The sequence below is a fragment of the Lathyrus oleraceus genome, chromosome 4 (genome assembly GCF_024323335.1).
Source record: "Lathyrus oleraceus cultivar Zhongwan6 chromosome 4, CAAS_Psat_ZW6_1.0, whole genome shotgun sequence".
In the NCBI taxonomy this organism is placed as follows: domain Eukaryota; kingdom Viridiplantae; phylum Streptophyta; class Magnoliopsida; order Fabales; family Fabaceae; genus Lathyrus; species Lathyrus oleraceus.
Genome location: NC_066582.1, coordinates 59,885,231 through 59,904,485, shown reverse-complemented (window position 1 = coordinate 59,904,485; position 19,255 = coordinate 59,885,231). Strand labels below are relative to the sequence as shown.

General features: G+C 37.2%; 3 protein-coding genes across 3 annotated transcripts; 2 read left to right on the top strand and 1 right to left on the bottom strand.

Moving 5' to 3' along the window:
• Nucleotides 1-320: 320 nt before the first annotated feature.
• On the bottom strand, nucleotides 321-1,784 carry LOC127136015 (uncharacterized). The gene is made up of 3 exons (XM_051062623.1): nucleotides 1,196-1,784; nucleotides 858-922; nucleotides 321-767 (listed from the first exon to the last, which is right to left on the bottom strand). Exons 1-3 carry the CDS (start codon nucleotides 1,782-1,784, stop codon nucleotides 321-323), a joined length of 1,101 nt encoding a protein of 366 aa, XP_050918580.1.
• Nucleotides 1,785-10,514: 8,730 nt separating this feature from the next.
• LOC127073331 (uncharacterized) lies at nucleotides 10,515-13,866 on the top strand. The gene has a single exon (XM_051014485.1). It carries the CDS (start codon nucleotides 10,638-10,640, stop codon nucleotides 13,716-13,718), a length of 3,081 nt encoding a protein of 1,026 aa, XP_050870442.1. The 5' UTR covers nucleotides 10,515-10,637; the 3' UTR covers nucleotides 13,719-13,866.
• A 2,539-nt stretch (nucleotides 13,867-16,405) lies between these two features.
• On the top strand, nucleotides 16,406-17,404 carry LOC127136014 (uncharacterized). Its single transcript, XM_051062622.1, has one exon. The coding sequence runs from the start codon at nucleotides 16,406-16,408 to the stop codon at nucleotides 17,402-17,404; it is 999 nt and encodes a 332-aa protein (XP_050918579.1).
• Nucleotides 17,405-19,255: the final 1,851 nt, after the last annotated feature.

The following is a 19,255-nucleotide window of genomic DNA, read 5'->3' as shown; positions in this document are numbered from 1 at the left end:
TAATATACTCCATGAATACATATGGCGCATTAGATACACTGAACAACACCACTGAATACTCGTAGTGACCATATCGAGTTCTAAATGCAGTCTTCAGAATATTTTTTGGTTTCACATGAATCTGATAATAACCCAATCTCAAATCGATCTTACTGAACACACACGCGCCAACTAATTGATCCATAAGATCAACAATTCTTGGAAGATGATACTTGTTCTTAAATTGACCTTATTCAATTGTCAATAGTCGACAAACAACCTCATGTAACCATTTTTCTTCTTAACCAACAACATTGGCGCCCCCACGACAAAACACTAGGTTAAACAAACTTCTTTTCAAGAAGATCCTCTAACTGTTTCTTTAGCTCACTCGGCTCTGACGTAAACATTATATAAGGTGCCACTAACACATAACTAGTACCATGTACTAAGTCTATGACAAACTCAAACTCATATTCTGGTGGAAAATCACTAATATCATTTGGGAACACCTCTGGAAAATCACATACCACTGGTAGATCACCAATCACAACTTTGCTTTCAGCTTTCAACGAAGCGAACATCATAAACACTCGAGCGTCATCCTCCAAGGACTCCTTCACTTGCTTAGCAGATATAAACATCATATTTTCACCTTCTTCAAACTCTCGAAACATAAAAGACTTATCAAAACAGTTGATATGAATGTGGTTAAACTCCAACCAGTTTATTCCCAGGATAACATTAAGTTGACTTAACGGTAAGCAGACTAAGTTAATACCAAAGTCCTTACCATAAATAGTCAAAGTAAATTTCAAAAAAAATCCACAAATTAGTCACTGAACTATTAGTTGGGTATCATTTACCATACTTCTAACCATATGAGACACTTCAAGATTCAAATTCTTAGTACAATCAAGAGATATAAGCGAATATGTCACACCTTTCTCAATAATAGAAATTAGAGGAATACCATTAATGGAACATGTACCTCTAATCAAGTTATCAGATCTAGTAGTCTCCCCTCCACTCAAAGAAAAAACTTTTCCACCAGATTGACCTTTCTTTGGCTTTTGGAACTAGGTACTAATGTGATCTAGCTCACGACAGTTAAAACAAGTCAAAACTCCACTCTTGCATTCAACAACATGATGTCCTAACTTGTTGCACTTGAAACATATCATGTATGCACTCCTGAACTCAGCTGCATGATTACCTATTTTCCCACACTTGAAACATTTCAGAGGAACAAAACTTCCTCCCCCACTTGTCTCTTTCCCACATGAAGCCTTCAACTTCCCTTTATCAGCTGGAGCCCCATCAGGTTTTCCATATTTTAGACTTCCACTTTTCTTCTCAATAATACTCTTATAATGAGCATATCTAGCACGATTATCTTCATCGTAGATACTACACTTATTAAGCAGCAAAGAAAACAAACGACTCTCCTGGTACCTGGTGAATTGCTTGATCTCAGGATGCAAGTCACTCTCAAACTTGATACACTTGGAACCCATAACTCTTATCCCATTGTAATGCAGGCAGAACCTAGACAACTCCTCAAACTTCACAGCATAGTCATCAACAATCATGTTTCCTGGTTTTAGCTCAAGGAATTCAATCTCCTTCTTGATACAAACATCAGTATAAAAGTACTTCTCAAGGAACACGGTCTTGAAATTCTCCCAAGTGGTCTCAGTACCTACAACTTCAAGCCTTTGATGAGCATTGTCCCACCAATACTCTACTTCCTTAGCCAACATATGAGTACCAAACAGAACCTTATGCGCGTCTGAATAAGCCATCACTCTGAATATCTTCATAATCTACTACAACCAAACCCAGGCACCTTTTAGTTTGTACCTTCCCTTATAAGTTAGCGGATTGTTCCTCTGGAACTTTTCCAACCCTCTGAACTCATCTGCCATCCCATTCTGATTCTGCACCGCCTAATTTGCCTGACCCATCACATGAGTCATAGCCTTCAAAGCATCAGGGATTGCATGATCATTTCTTCCAGCCATTTCTCTGCACACCAACAAACAACCATTAGAAGAAACATTGTATTAGAAATGTCCATACGCTGCATACTAGGGAACATATAACATCACAAAACTTGGCTGAATGGACCGACCTACTCGAATACCAACTGTGTAACACCCTAAAAACTCCACTTATGAATATATAAAATTATAGACAATTTGAAATATTCAAACGTAGGGAGTCAGGCACACTCCATCATCAAATGCCCATCTTTATTAGATTCATTGCATTGGAATTAACAAAATAAAATAACTTTAGTAATCTCATAAAATAATTCGAATATGTCATAATTAAAAATTATCTCAAAACTTCTCACACAGAGCAAATAGTGGTTGAAACAAAATAATCGTAAACTCGAAACAAAATAGGAATGTTTCCCCCAAGTGTTATACTAGCAGAGCAACACAACTAATAAATCAAAATGAAAAAGATAAACGAATAGGCCAAATATGCCATCCTCCAAGCCAACAACTACTAAGGGTCCTCTACCTGAGTATTTGCACCACCGAGATAAAGTACAAACACCAAAACTAACAGGGGGTAAGAATAAATTCATATATAGATAGCATGCATAAACAACAAGGATAGATAAGTAACATTTTATCAGTCTCACAACTCATATCAACTACCAAGACACCATTGATAACACAACCTCATACAAAACAACCTAATCAACTCATATAATCAAATTACTCACTCACATCAACTCATATAAACAAATAGCTCATACTCAATACAAATGTGTATTTAATGATCGACTCTTCAACTCTATATGCATGTGGTACCAAGTTTTGGATGATCAGAGTTGTGTTATTAATTATCATCTTGCCACAATCCCCTATTTGAACCGGGCCGCCCCAAAGTATGCCTCTCTTGAACCGGGGGACTCTACAACTTATGAATGCACATAATGCAACTCAACTCTATCAATGCTCGTCATAGTCCTCTCTCTAAACTGGACGCATCACATCCCAACCATTACTTTTTCATGGCCACTCACCATGAAACTCAACAATGCTTATTATCAATTAATCCATCACAACTCAATATAAACTCAACAATTTCATGCATAACAATTATCAATTCAATAAAATGCATCGATCCATATCAAATAGAATCAAATAATCTCAAACAGTACATGACAATACCAATTAATCGTCAAAACAACACACTGTCAAGAAATTAACTCAAAAGAAACTCAAATTCGAGTTGTTACTCTCGTTAAGCAACATGCAACTTGCTGAGCAAGCCTCGCTAAGCACGCGTCTCAGAACCCAGAAAATTCCTCACTCTGCATATCTCACTAAGCGAGATATTACTCGCTGAGAGAGCTCTCCATGAGCAACGAATCACTCACTAAGTGCGGCTCACAGAAAAACCATAACACTCACCATGTCACGGTCGCTAAGTGAACACTGTAGCTCGTTAAACGAGCTCTTGCTAAGCGAAGTTCATCCTTACTAAATAAAGATCGCTCAGACCAGAAACCAAAAACTGGGCATCTCGCTGGGCGAGTCCTCCTTGTGTCGAGCGAAATTTCCCTAAGCGGGGTTCGATCGTACTGAGTGCGAGAGCTCAAAAGCAACAACACCAAAAGGCGCGATTTGCACTATTTAAGCCATATCAAAGCTCTGATTTTGACCCTAATTGATCCCAAACACACGAACTTAATCATACATGTTAATACAGTATTACAAATAATCAAATAGGAATAAATTAACATATATTACCAAAACTTGTTTTCCTCTCAATTGCTATCACATTCTTTCTGCTATGCTTTTTGTGTTGTTCCTTCTTTAGGATACCGAAGTATGAATGCACGAGATAAAGATTTTAGAGGAGTTGTCGGAAACACTTTGTACGCCCGACTACAATAACCAATTTTCCCATGGGTGTTGTTGGAGACGCTTACATATTCGACTATAATAATCAATACCTCACAACGCTGAGCGCGTCTAAATATTTTAGGGGTGATGTCGGAGACCCTTTGCACGTCCAGCTACAACAATCAATACTCTACAGTGATGAGCACGCCTAAAGATATCAAGGGAGCTATCGGAGACCCTTTGTACATTTGACTAGAACAAGTAATTCCCTAGAGGTGCCGTCAGAGATGCTTTGCACGTCTGACTATAACAATAAAATACCCCATAGTCACTGATTATAGGCATTTATGCGTAGCTGGAGCACCCCTCTCTTGGATCTAGCCCATCCAAGGGACGTGAATGATGGAGCCCAGAGACGTCCACCTCGAATCGAGCTTTGCCTCGGGGGCAACGATGAAGATTATATACCTTTGTCTTGGAAATGATACTCTATGATGCAAATCATAGTTCAAAGCATAGTCATATCTAGTCGGTCACATGCAAAATCATTACAGGTGCAATTCAAAGCATTGTCGCATCTAGCCGGTCAAATGCAAAATCATTGTAGGTGCAATTTAAAACATAGTTGCATCTAGTTGGTATTATGCTTCACAATCACGAATACGCTACATGGTTGTTCCAAGCTAGATCAATATTCCGACACTACGGACGCGATTGAAAGATCACCCATATCAAGCCGAACCGAGATAATGCCAGTGCAAGCACGTCTCAGTTATGTTCGCATCTAGCTAGACTAACATCTTACAATAGAACACATGCATCTCAATGCAACATACTCATGAATAAAATAGCCAACACATGGCCTCACGAAGAACTCGAGGTTATTTACACTTTAAGAAAATATTATTTATCGCTCTTTTTAGAAAACGAGCTATATAAATTGCAGGGGTCAAACTCGAACCCTGATGCTCCTCGAATCTCAGTTAGTAAAAAATTACGATTAAAATGAGCATAATATGAAACCAAAAGCAAGAGCATGCAAAAGTTAATGATATAAATAAATATTGTTTACAAGCCGAGGCGCAAAAGCTCGGAATTTTTTTATAGGAACAAAGCAAAAATAAAAGTAAAAAGAGAACAAAAATATCCTCAAATGTCAAAGCCCGACTCCAATACACCCAAACCATCTCCAACATACTCTCTATGAATGGCTCAAAAGGGATCTAATTGGTTGGCAATGGCAGGAATATCGGGACAAAATTCTCGTATCTGCTCTAACATCTGATCCCGGACCCGGTACACAGATTCCATAGCCCATTGAAGGGACTCCTGAGATTTATTCCGTGTAGAAGCTAGATCCTCCTAGAGGACTTTCATAACTTTATCATGGTCTTCTTTCTTCTACTGAAGAGATTTTTGATATGCTTCAAACTCATAACACGCCTGCATCACATCTTCAGAAGCTTTCTTCTAATGCTTCTTCCCCCTCGGTAAAAGAAGCCTTCAACCCAGCTATTTAAGTAGCCAATACTGACAAAGATCCGCATCATTTTACTTTCTCCTGCAAAGAGTCAGCAAACTCATCCTTCTTCCGTAGCTTAACCGATATCTTCTCTATCATGGAATTCTCTCGCTCAAGGGTCTAACTCATCTCTTTCAGTTCATCCTGCTCCCCAACAAGGTCACCAGAACCTAATACATCATTCTGGATGAAATATACCATCAAACCAGCGATCCGACCCTAAATAGAGTGCGAAAAACATCCACAAAAAGACCCCACCTGTTAGCCGCAGACAGGTCCCAGACGAAAGCTAGGTCTTTAGTGGCCACAACAACATCAAATTCCTATAGGATAATGGGTACTTGAGACGGAAGAATGGCATGGATCCAAAATAATGGAGTAAGAGCCTCTAACTCAGTATCCTCTAATACACAAGACCGTTTAGAAGAACCCTTTTCAGCATGAGTGGACGAGCAATCACCCAGATTCCTTTTGAGATGAGAAATGGACGGTGAAGGCTCAAAAACAGAGAGGTTGGCCAACGCAATAGCCAGTTGTTCCACCTTAGGGGTTATACCCGGGATAGTAGTCACAACTTTGATTGGGGAGTAATTGTAACTGATGTTTGAACCATCGAAGCAAGAGTAGTCGCAAATGAAGAAGGTTCCACAACTTGACCCGATGAGTCAGACGTAAGACCCTAGTCCTTGGAAAGCACAAGATGCTTATGCGAGATACAAGTTACACTTGTTAAAAATAAATAAATAAATAAATATATAAAAATAGGGGGCACCCCGAGTTCCCGTCCTCACCAAAGAGTTTTTTCCTTTCTACATGGTCGGACGCACTAATAATCGCACAAGTGTGAATTCGTCTTCTTTAATCGAGAATGAGGCACTTTACCAGGACTAAATCCTTATTCATAGATGAGCCCTTAATAACAAGCACATAATTCATCCTTCATTTTTACCTCCTCGAAAGATAGAGGATTTAACCCGGTGTGGTAAGAAGAAAGGAGCCGATGGAAGTGAAGTCGAGAATAGTACTTCAAAAAACCATTCTTGCAAGAGTGAGTAAATCCCACTGGGCCTGAAGACAAACAAAATGAAAAGTGAGCCTCGGGAGTAATAGGCGTCACCAACATGAAGCATTCAAGAAAACTACCCCAATCATTAGTAAAAGAGTTAAACCAATGAACATGGGGATGAAGGAAAATCAATCTCTGATCCCGAGCGTCATCTCAAGAGGTGTGGGATGAATAAAAGAGATAAAAAAGAGCTCAAGAGAAGGTTTCTAAAATTTATTCTCGGCGCAGAGTTGGAATACCTTCATGTAAGGCAAGCCTCAGGATAAAGTTGTGAGGGAGTAACTCTCAAAAGGTTCATCACAACCACCTCAAAATCATAAAAGGGCAGACATACCCCTAACATGGTTAAAATGCATTCATACAAAGGAACCAAGCATCCCTCAAAAGAGTTGCACATCCTCTCCGCCGGGTCTACTAGAAGAACCAGCCAATCCGACGGGTTGTCGACCATAATATCGACATTGGTTATAACCACAATAGTTTTCAAAGTGGAATGAGTCCTTATCACTTCAATGGCCATCCAATGGTATTTATTGGCATTATCTGACTCAACTAATCGAATCCCCTTTTGGTCCAGTTCATCAGCGTTAAAGTGAACATCGAGTCTAATCCAAGATACATCGTTGGACTTTCCCGATACTCCAAATGATTCGCGATTTCAGCATCACTAGGCTCACGACATTTATCCCCCGATAGAACGGAACAAAAATATCAACATGTTCCCTCCTTTTTCGGGAAACTTCTATTTCTGTCTCAGTCAAGACACAAGGAGGCATTAGTTTTTCGATAGGATCCTCACCCTCGTCGTCTTTCCCTGAAAAAGGAGCCTCTAAAAATTTAGTGGAATAAACTCTTTAAGAAAGGGAGTCCCCAAACACTATTTCTATTTCAGAATCATCAGTCAGAGAGATGGTCTCCAATTTAAAATCCCCATTGACAGAAGAAAGGGAATGCAATTCAGGTTCCATTATCCTTTTCGAAGAGGAAGAAATGTCACCCTCTGAATCACTTTCTATGTTAATAGGATTATCGCTCATTTTAACAAAGATACAATAAATGCTTGAAGAAAAAAGCTTGAGTTGGGAAAAGGTACCTTGAAGTGTAAGGTCAAAGGCAGTGAAACAGAGGAGAAGGTTGAACGTTCGAGCGTTGAAGTTTTGAACGCGTGATGACAGGTACTCCAAGAAAAAACACTCTCAAAGAAGAGGGAGAGACTCAAAGGTAATTATGGAAATACAATTTAAAAGGTTGTGAAAATTCCCCCAAATTTCCTCTACCCTTATATAGGTGAAGGCAATCGGACATACCATATTGAGTGTAAGAAGCAAGTGCAGACCAACGGTCTGATTTCACCTTGGAAACACAATCAAACTCAAATCTACTCAAGTGCATCGTAAGCAACATCACACCACTTTCCACCTTTTCAAGTCACACCTCAAGAGAAAAATGGCAAAACATTTCAATGATGGAAATACAGTTAATGCTCGTGTTCCCTTCATACTTTGGAAAAACCAAAGGAACACATGCCCGTCGATGCATGGTTAGCCATTCCTGAAGGCCGACCATGACTGCTAAAAGACTCCCCCGACATCTATAGTGCCCAACGAGTCTTTGGGAATTTGTCACGGGCCGACCAAATGCCGAATAAGATGAGGCTAACTCATCTCAATCGCTTCACTGAGCCCAAGGTATAAATACAATTACAAGATGGTTTCATGTACATAATCCCCGATCTCCAATTTCACTATATTGTTCTTGAATCTTGAACTAACTTGGATGTTGGAGTGTTAACCATGCAAGTCCACTTTGCACCGCCGTGAAAGAGATCAGAGTCATCGTTCACGACCGCTATTATCAAACATTCTTTATTTCTATTCATTTGTGGAGTTAGATTATCGATTTCTGGTTCCTAAACAGAATAATCGCCAATTTGATGAATTTTTTTAATGACAAATTATTAGTATTAGCAATTACTCGAATCATGAACCTCTAACTCCTTTTTAACATGTAGCTTAACTAATTCAAGTCAATCGAGTTATCTTCCCAACTTAAGAAGATGACTTGAAATTACTTTCGAGACTCTTATTAAAATATCATAAATTATAATACATTTATTTGAGTTTATTATAAAAACCATACAGAAAACAAAATTTAGTTTTTACGATTGAAGTTAAAAGAGTTGAAGATCATAAATTCAATTAATGACAAAGAATAAAAATAATACAGTACTAATTAATAAATATAAGAAATATGGTGGTTTCTAGAGTGAGGGCTCAATCAAATCTCTCATCACAAACCATGTTTAACAATCATCGGATTAAATAAGTTCACAAATTTTATCATACACCACACCATATCGAATCACATTTCATTTTTGTATCTTCTCACCTTGTTTTGAGTTTCATCCACTTCCACTATCACATGACGACAACAACTCCAAGGAAAAAAACATCAATACATATCTTAGTGTTTTCTACTAATCTTTGAATGTTATGTGGCAACACTAAGATATGTATGCCTAAGAATTCCAGCATCACAACCGTTCAATCTCTTATTACGCATCAGATTTTTAAGATAAATTTGGATCTTGAGAAAATATATTTTCAAAAGAAAAAACCAAAAGAATTTATCCGAGAAGAAGACAATATCTATACACTTGAAAAAATCTCAAGTTGTAAATGATTTTTTTTCTCACACTAATAATAATATGGATATTTCATAAAATTTTGCAATTGTATTGTTATATTATTAAACAATACATTCTCTTCAATTTTGCAAAATTAATCAAAATAATTTATTAAATATATTCAAACAAAATAATAGTAATGATATTTCTTTAAATAATTTATTTATAGTGTTTAATTTATGTTATGCTTTTCAATAAAGCAAATTACACTTGTTTAACTAATTAAATTTATTATTTATTATATATTTTATGTATATTTAACATAAGAATAATTATATAATAAATCTTTACTATATCACCAATATTTGCTAAGCATTGTCGAAATTTAAAATAATTTAAATTTATTTGTGTGATTTCATGATACATATTTTTTCAGCAAGTAAACATAATGCTATTAATAACTCAAATTTTGTTTCTTAATTTATTTTGAAATAAAAAAGAGAAAAAAATAATATACACTAATATAAAATGATTTTACACTTTCAACATTTATTCTATCTTATATTTTAAAATTATAATAATGATATGATAAATTAATAAATTTCTATTGAATACTAATATATTTTAAAACTATATCGATGATATGATAGATTAATAAATCTAAGATAATATAAAACTAATACTTTATTTAAAAAGCACAATTTTATGTTTTCTGGGATAACTTATATTTAACCTATTCCATTTACAATTTTATATAGCTTTCTCCAATTTTTTTTTTCATATTATAAATAGAGAAAAAGAAATATGCAGAGAAGGTATAAAATATTTTTAGGGTAATGTTAACTTGTGTCCCAATGACACATGTTAAGAAACCCATAAATAAAAAATTTATTTTGGAAAAATAAATAAAATTATTAATGATAAATTTCTAATAAATTCAATACACATTTTCCAAGAATTTATTTATATATTCATCTCTTAACTTGTGTCCTTGGGGCACAAGTTAGCATTACCCATATTTTTATAATGTCAAACAATAAGATCCGTGTATTCCGCCACATCACACTTTTATTTTCCAATACGGTTATGATTTGATAATATAAAATGTTTATACACTACCTTTAATCCCTTATAAATAATTTAAATAAAAAAGATTAATTGTTATGCATTGTCAATGTAAAAAGTTTATACTGTCAATACACTATAATCATCTGTTTGTATTATTCTTAAAATAATTAAAATAAAAATTAAATATTTTAAATAAATCAATGATTATGATTGACACTATAAAAAATCTTTACGGTATCGTAAGGTGTATATCAATTAGATTCAAAATCAAAATCAAAATAAATATAAAAAAAATATCGTTCACTATATAGACTCTCCTGCTCTGGACATTAGTATATTCTTAAAACAGAAGTTAACTCCATTATAATTAATATTTAATATTTCATTAAAAAAATATTTAATATTCAAAAACGACGCCGTTAGAAGCCGACCTTCTTCCTCAATTAGGGTTTTTCATAGAAATTGCAGAAACCTTCGTTGTAGCAGTTTACTTCACAGAACCAGAAAATGGAGGAAGGAACTCTCGATAACGACAGACACCAAATCCGTAACATATGCATTCTGGCACACGTAGACCACGGCAAGACAACGCTGGCGGACCAGCTTATCGCGACGGCGGGTAGTGGCATGGTCCATCCCAAGGTAGCAGGTAAAGTCCGGTTCATGGATTTCCTTGACGAAGAACAGCGTCGAGCCATAACAATGAAGAGTTCCTCTATTTCCCTTCACTACAATCAACACACCGTTAATCTCATCGACTCCCCCGGCCACATCGATTTCTGCGGCGAAGTATCCACCGCCGCTCGTCTCTCCGATGGAGCACTCCTTCTTGTTGATGCTGTTGAAGGCGTTCATATTCAAACCCACGCTGTTCTTCGTCAATGTTGGATCGAACGGCTTTCGCCTTGTCTTGTTCTCAATAAGATGGATAGGTTAATCACTGAGTTGAAACTTACTCCTTTTGAAGCTTACACGCGGCTTTTGAGAATTGTTCATGAGGTTAATGGGATTGTAAGTGCTTATAACTCACAGAAATATTTGTCTGATGTGGATTCTCTTCTTGCCGGCGGGACTGCTGCTGGAGGTGAGGTTATGGAGGATTATGATGATGTTGAAGATGTGTTTCAGCCTCAGAAAGGGAATGTTGTGTTTGCTTGTGCTTTGGATGGTTGGGGTTTTGGGATTCATGAGTTTGCAGAAATATATGCTTCAAAGCTTGGTGCTAGTGTGAGTGCGTTACAGAAGGCCTTGTGGGGTCCAAGATATTTTAACGCGAAGACTAAGATGATTGTTGGGAAGAAAGGGATTGTTGGTGGTGGTAAGGCTAAGCCTATGTTTGTTCAATTTGTGTTGGAGCCTCTGTGGCAGGTTTATCAAGGAGCACTTGGTGGGGATAAAGGGTTGGTTGAGAAGGTTATTAAGTCTTTCAATTTGCAGATTCCGGCGCGAGAATTGCAGAATAGAGATTCTAAAGTTGTGCTACAAGCTGTTATGAGTCGTTGGCTTCCTCTTTCGGATGCCATTTTGTCGATGGCGGTGAAGTGTATGCCGGATCCTGTGGCAGCACAGAGTTCTCGGATATCGCGGCTCATCCCGCAGCGTGAGGTTGGTTCTGAAAATGGGGTTGATAGGAGGGTTTTGGAGGAGGCTGAGCTTGTGAGGAAGGCGGTGGAGGGGTGTGATTGGAGGGGTGAAGTTCCTTGTGTTGCATTTGTAGCGAAAATGTTTGCTCTTCCTGTTAAAATGCTTCCTCCTCCTCAAGTGGGGGAGTTTGTGGGGAGTTTTGGTGAGGAAGGTGAGGGTGAATCTGATGAGTGTTTTTTAGCATTTGCTAGGATATTTAGCGGTGTTTTGTCTGTTGGGCAGAGAGTTTTTGTGATTTCAGCATTGTATGATCCTTTGAAAGGGGAGTCGATGCAAAAACATATACAAGAGGCTGAATTGAAATCCATGTATCTGATGATGGGCCAAGGATTGAAAGTAGTGAAATCTGCAAAAGCAGGAGATGTTGTTGCGATCCGAGGACTTGGCCAGTATATTTTGAAAAGTGCTACACTTTCTTCTACTAGGAACTGTTGGCCTTTTTCGAGTATGGCGTTTCAAGTTGCCCCGATTTTGAGGGTTGCTATTGAGCCATCTGACCCTGCAGATATGGGTGCACTGCTCAAAGGCTTGAGGCTTTTGAATCGAGCAGATCCGTTTGTTGAGGTCACGGTTTCTGCTAGAGGAGAGCATGTTCTTGCTGCGGCTGGTGAAGTTCATCTTGAGAGATGCATAAAGGATTTGAAGGATAGGTTTGCAAAAGTAAGCTTGGAAGTCTCTCCACCCCTTGTGTCCTACAAAGAGACTATTGAAGGAGAGGTGTCCAACATGCTGGAAAATTTGAAAGTTCTTAGCAAGAACTTAGATTATGTTGAGAAAACGACCCCCAATGGAAGATGTGTTGTGCGCGTGCAGGTGATGAAACTTCTACCTTCTCTCACAAAGGTGCTTGATGAAAGCGCTGATTTACTTGGAGATATCCTTGGAATAAAGTCAGGGCAGACAGTTAAAAGTTTGGAAACTCAAAGGACAAATATTCTCGAAAATGAGAATCCAGCGGAAGTGATTAAAAAGCGTATAATGGAAGCAATTGAGAGTGACATTTTGTGTAGGATTGAGAATGACGAAGACCATGCCGAGAAATGCAGATTGAAGTGGTTAAAGCTTTTGAGGAGGATATGGGCACTTGGACCAAGTTACACTGGCACTAACGTTCTCTTTACTCCTGATATTAAAGCCGAAAGTACTGATAGCTATGTTCTAATACGCGGTTCTTCTCAACTATCTGAAAGGTTAGGTTTTGTGGCTGATTCTGGTAACAGTAACTCAGTTTCAGAGACATCTTCAAATGAGAGCCAGGTGTTGTATATGGATGCCGAGCGTCTTGAGAGTAATGTTATAACCGGGTTCCAACTAGCAACTTCAGCTGGGCCTTTATGCGATGAGCCTATGTGGGGTTTGGCATTTGTCATTGAGGCGCGAATATCTTCATCTACAGGGCATCATGATGAATCCGAAACACACCAACAATCTGACCAGTATGGCATCTTTGCAGGGCAGGTTATTGCAACCGTCAAAGATGCTTGTAGGACAGCTGTGCTAAAGAATAAGCCAAGGCTTGTGGAAGCAATGTACTTTTGTGAATTGAATACTCCTACTGAATATTTGGGTCCTATGTATGGTGTACTTTCCCGAAGACGGGCTCGAATTTTGAAAGAAGAGATGCAGGAAGGTTCCCCTTTCTTCACTGTGCATGCATATATTCCTGTTTCTGAGAGCTTTGGCTTTACTGATGAGCTCAGAAGCAAAACTTCTGGCGCTGCGAGTGCACTTCTTGTCCTTAGCCATTGGGAAGCACTACTCGAGGATCCTTTCTTTGTACCTAAAACAGAAGAGGAAATCGAAGAGTTTGGAGATGGTTCCAGCGTTCTCCCAAATACAGCAAGAAAGTTGATTAACACTGTCAGACGGCGTAAGGGCCTTCCCGTGGAGGAAAAGGTAGTACAACATGGAACAAAGCAGAGGACACTCGCCCGTAAAGTTTGATGTTTTAAATTACTATTGTCGTTAACTGTGAGTGTGAACATGTATTTTTTGAATGTAACTTATATACTTCATACACAGTATCATTAGGAAAAAAAAATTCAGCTTGAGTTTATTTGATTTATTATCAATGAAGTTTTGACACGTACAATCAAGTTTGTGATGATTATCCGAATTACGCAAACATGTAGATATTCTAGATTAATTGTTATTGTTTTTAGAATGTACAATTTCTTAGGTTAGTGCTTATTGTAACACCACTCTAAGTACAAGTAGTATGATATCCTTAAGAAGCATGGTGCAGAGGAATTACTTGTAGTTTATAGTACTCTTTAAACATGATGATTGATGAGCACTGATTGTTACTCTGATCTCAATTTCTTTCATTACCTATATGACCTTAGAGGAAACTTTTATTTTAAGCGAACAGAAAAACTGGAGCCATTGTGCTATGTATACTCAAAATAAGTACCACCATGACAAATATATAACTAACAGAAAAACTTATATCATTTGTCACTTTTTGTTGGTTGGAGTGGTGAAATGCATATCACCGATGATCACACAACATGCACTAGATGGCTCTTACATTACATTGGCCATGTAATTGTTCTTATATTCATATCTGGGTATTAAATCTTAAGGTTCTGCATGATGCAATAGCTACCAGTATGCAGCTCATTTTTATTAGAATGCATCTGTAAAAGAGCTGTTTTTGTCAATACACTCTGCACTCAGCCCAAAACAAGTGACCTGGAGTAGCAGCAGATGAGTTTGTTAAAAGGTACTTATCAAAACCCTTCCAGCGAAATGAATTTTACTCTGTATACTACAAATTTGTTCCTTGAAGGTTCAAAGTATCCTTGGTGGTTTTGTTTCAGTTATTGTATTACTAGAGTTGGTAATTCAAATACACATTTGTTTGCTGTAGCCAATCTTTTCTGGCAGAAAACTCGGACACTGCAAATGAAGGGGTGGGCGCATAAATGAACAAACTCGAATAGATTGCTGAGTGGATCCCAGCTTATTGGGACATTGAAATGTAAGGGTGCAACTATATCTGATTTTTGGGAACCATGCAATACAATATTCTTTTTAACATTCAAGGTTTTGTTTGGAATAGTCACTTCTGTATTTTGATTGAATCTACGGTATGAATGCTAGACACCTCTGTTATCTCTGTTCAATTTTGATGATCCTTCACCCATTTGCTTAGATTGAATTGTACCGTATAATGCTAGACACAGTTCTTGCAACGGTCTCCATTTGTTTAGGTTTTAGTTACCTATTTGGAATGATGATCCTTCACCTATAATAACTTCAGATTTTACTTCAATCTTTTTTTCCCCCAAGAACTAGGCATTTTCTCTGCAACACAATCTTTCTCAATTTTTCTTGTGCTCTTTAACACTAAATATTAAGTGTTTTCGGTGTAGAGATCAGGCTATAACTTCTCAAACTCCGCATATTTATTGATGTTTATTACTATGTTGTAAAAGTGAAAAACGCCGCTTCAGTGTGTATTGTTCTGGCGCAATAGTGGAAAACGGGTGGATCGGCCGAGATTCGTGGGTCGGAGTGGTGCGGGCGTGGTTTAGAAGCGGGTGGGTTCAAATCGGGTCGGGTTGGTGGGTTTTACCCATTACTTTAAAAACTTAAAAAAAAACTAATTTTTTTCCTCTTCGTAGTTCAGTCTTTCGCGCTTTTGAGTAACGGTAGTCTTCCTTCGCACAGCAGCAAACGAACGATCCTTTTCTCTTCTTCGTCCGGACATCGTTCATCCGTCTTCCTCCATTGCTTCATCTTCATCATCTTTGTTCTTCCTTCTCTCTAATCTGACTTCTTATGTTTTGTTCCCATGTTATGTTTGGTTCTTATGTTCTCTTCATATGTTATGTACTTACTTCTTATGTTCTCTCCCTCAATTGCACACAATTTTTCCTTCCCTCCTTTATTATTTACCATCCTTTGGTCTTGTTCAGCTTTGTCTTAATAATATTATTTATGTTATTTCCTTCCCTCATATGTTATTTATCCCTCTTCTATTCTGTTTTTATAATTTTTTTCTTCCAACAGCCATGACAACTCTAACTCCTCATACTAGTTCTATTTCACCATCATCATCCATTGATCAATCAATTGTTTCTTCTGCTAAGCAACACAAACTTACCGGTGATATAGGATGAAAATTTAATCATTTGAAAGACTTGAATAATAAGAGGAGGGTTACATGTGATTTTTGTAACGAAATGTCTGCGGGAGGAATTTCTAAGGCTAAACAACATCAATTATGAATAAAAGGAAATGTGAAGTCTTGCACTCAAACACCCGAAGACATTAAGTTGATTTTGCAGGAGTATGAAGATAAGAAATTGGCCGCAAAGAAATATATGTCAGGTGAAGTGCATGAATATGATGATCGGGCATCACAATTGCTACATATATCTAATTCGAAGTGGAAAAGGGCGGCTGAAGAGTGGAGCATACCGGCTGCCAAGAAGAATACAAAAGGTCCCTTGGATGTAATTTACTATAGAAAATCTGAGGAAACTTTGAAAAAAGGAAAGCAAACAGGCTTGAATGATGCTTGAGATAAGAAAGCAAAAGCAAGTTGTTGTCAATACATAACTCGTTTCTTTTATCGGAATGGAATTGCTTTCAATGTTGCAAATTCAAAAAGTTTCAAATTGATGGTTGAAGCAATCGGTATGTATGGTGCACATTTGAAGCCTCCAAGCTATTATGAGTTGAGAGTTCCATTGCTTCAAGATGAGTTGAAACTTACACATGAGATGTTGAGTACTAATAAGCAAGAACAAGTAAAATATGGTTGTTCCATAATGTTTGATGGTTGGACTGATACAAAAGGAAGGACATTGATTAATTTTTTGGTCAATTCTCCGGCAGGAACAATGTTTGTTAAAAGTGTTAATGCTTCTGCATACATGAAAACTGGACAAAAATTGTTTGAGCTTTTGGATAACTTTGTTGAAGAGATAGGTGAAAGTAATGTTGTGCAACTAGTTATCGATAATGGAAGCAATTATGTCTTGGCCAGTAACCATCTTCAAGTATCGATGCCAAAATTATTTTTGACTCCATGTACTGCTCATTGTCTAGACTTGATGCTAGAAGATATCAAAAAAAATTCTAGAGTCAAGAGGGTTATACAAAAAGGAATGACTCTCGTTGGCTTCATTTACAACCATTCTTTGGTTTTAAACTTAATGAGGGGGAAATTAGAAATTAAGTTGGTTATAAGTGGAGTCACAAGATTTGCCACAAACTTTCTTACTTTGCATAGGTTGCACACTTTAAAGGTAAAAATTAGAACCATGTCTGAAGAATGGTTGAACTTGAATGCAAGTAAGAAGGTGAAAGGAAAAAAGGCAACTGCTATTGTACTTCAAGTCTCATTTTGGGAGGATATTATGTACACTCTTAAAGCTATATGGCCTATTGTAAAAGTATTTAGGCTTGTTGATAATGAAAAGAATATGACAATGGGTAACATCTATCATGCAATGTTGGAAGCCAAGGAGTTAATTATAAAAAAAAAATCAACAACAATGAAAGCAAGTACAAAGATATCATTGATATTGTTGATAGAAAATGGAGTATTCAACTTCATCATTCGTTACACGCAATTGAGTATTACAAGACTTGTTTTTCATCAAGGAGAGAAATAGACTTGAACATCAAATGTTACAAGACTTGGTTTTCATCAAGTATAATCAAAATTTGAAAGAGCGCTTTGAGAGTGATGATTTGATTGATCCCGTGGTCTAGATGGGGGGTGAATAGTTCACAAGTTAAAAACTTTGAACCAAAAACTGTTTTTAAAATTTATGACGAGCGAAAGTGACCCATATCGAATTGTCTAATCGAACCGCTATCAAAAAGCTCGGATATGCGTAATTATAATAAAGGTATGATAATGAACATAAATTAGATCAACGAACTATCAATCATAATCAATTGAATGTAATGCTAAGAGTATAAACAATTCTCAATGATAAAACACACAAAAAATACTATTTAGACAAATTATCGAACATCTTGTGTGCAATCGATTCATTTGGAATTATGTATAGTTTTGTTGATCTTCAAATCTAATCACAATATAAAGGATTGTGATCTACTCAACAAAACATCTTTCAAAAGGTTTATAAAAAATTTATTCAAACGTATTGATCACACAATTGATGAATTCAACAATTTTAAGTGAAAACTAAAAGAGATATATATATAGAGAGAGAGCACACAAAGATTTGTTTAGCCAATTCCCCATTCGACATTGCTATGGGTACGTTTTCCCTCAATTCAAACTCGAATTGAGTTAATTAAATTAACCTTACTTTAAAAAATTAGAATACAAGATAAATGTAGAAATTCAACCCTATAAACCCTAAGTTTGATGTTGATTCTGACATTTTCTCTTCCCTTGATCAAGTAACCCAACAATGCCAATTTGATTCACCGTCTCACACTATTCCTTTGCAAGAACCTTTCGTTCTTCAAAGCCTTCACTCGATCAAATCCAAATTATGAATTGTTATAACCCAAGATTTACCAATATGATACACCGTTTCACGCCACTCCTTTGTAAGAACCTTCCATTATTCAAAGCCTTCACTTGATCGTATGCAAATTGTGTAACCTTGTCCAAAACCTTCAAACCCCTAATTGATCTTGAAGGAAAACTCCAACTCGATTTTCTTATTTGAAACCCTCAAAGATCTCAATCCAATTTACTATTCAATTAACCTAAATTGAACGTTAGCAAACGACTCTAGATGGCACCCAAAAAAAAGAATGATTATGTGTAGTTTGTTTGTGTGTATGCATAAAATGAGGTTTATGATGATGAGAACTGAAGGAGAAGGGCGATCCAAAATGCAGCGGAATTTAAAATTTCTCCTTTAATGATCCTTACGAATGGGCATGATCAGTGATAGAATCGTTACCTCTTGTGGCTATTGTAACCTTTGATGCAGATCTGCGAAGCGATCACGAACGTTGAACAATGACAACGCCTCTACTCAGTCCACACGAACGGATTCCTTCAATCTCAGCGCTAGCCGCTACGAATGAAGGCTTTGAGTGTGTGTGTGTGTGTGTGTGTGTGTGTGTGTGTGTGAGAGAGAGAGAGAGAGAGAGAGAGAGAAACGAAATTGCAACTCCTAAATGCTTCTACACAAGGGTTCTATTTATAGAACCACTTGTGTGGGGCTTCAAGCTTAAAAGGCCAATTAAATGTATGTGACTCATATCTTATAATATGCCAAATTCACTTAGGCGCGTGGTACCTTACCATATTTCGTATTCTACTTAAGTACATCGTACCTTACGGTGTTCTACAATTCACTTAAGTGCACCATACCTTACGGTGTTCCTTAGTTACTCTATCTCTCATCAATCCGTCCTTTGTGTGTGACCCTGTAGATTTTCGCTGCATTGGCAATTATATTAAATCACGTATTTAACATAATAAACAGTGAGCGGTATCTAGCAACACATCACTGCTACCCAAGACACGA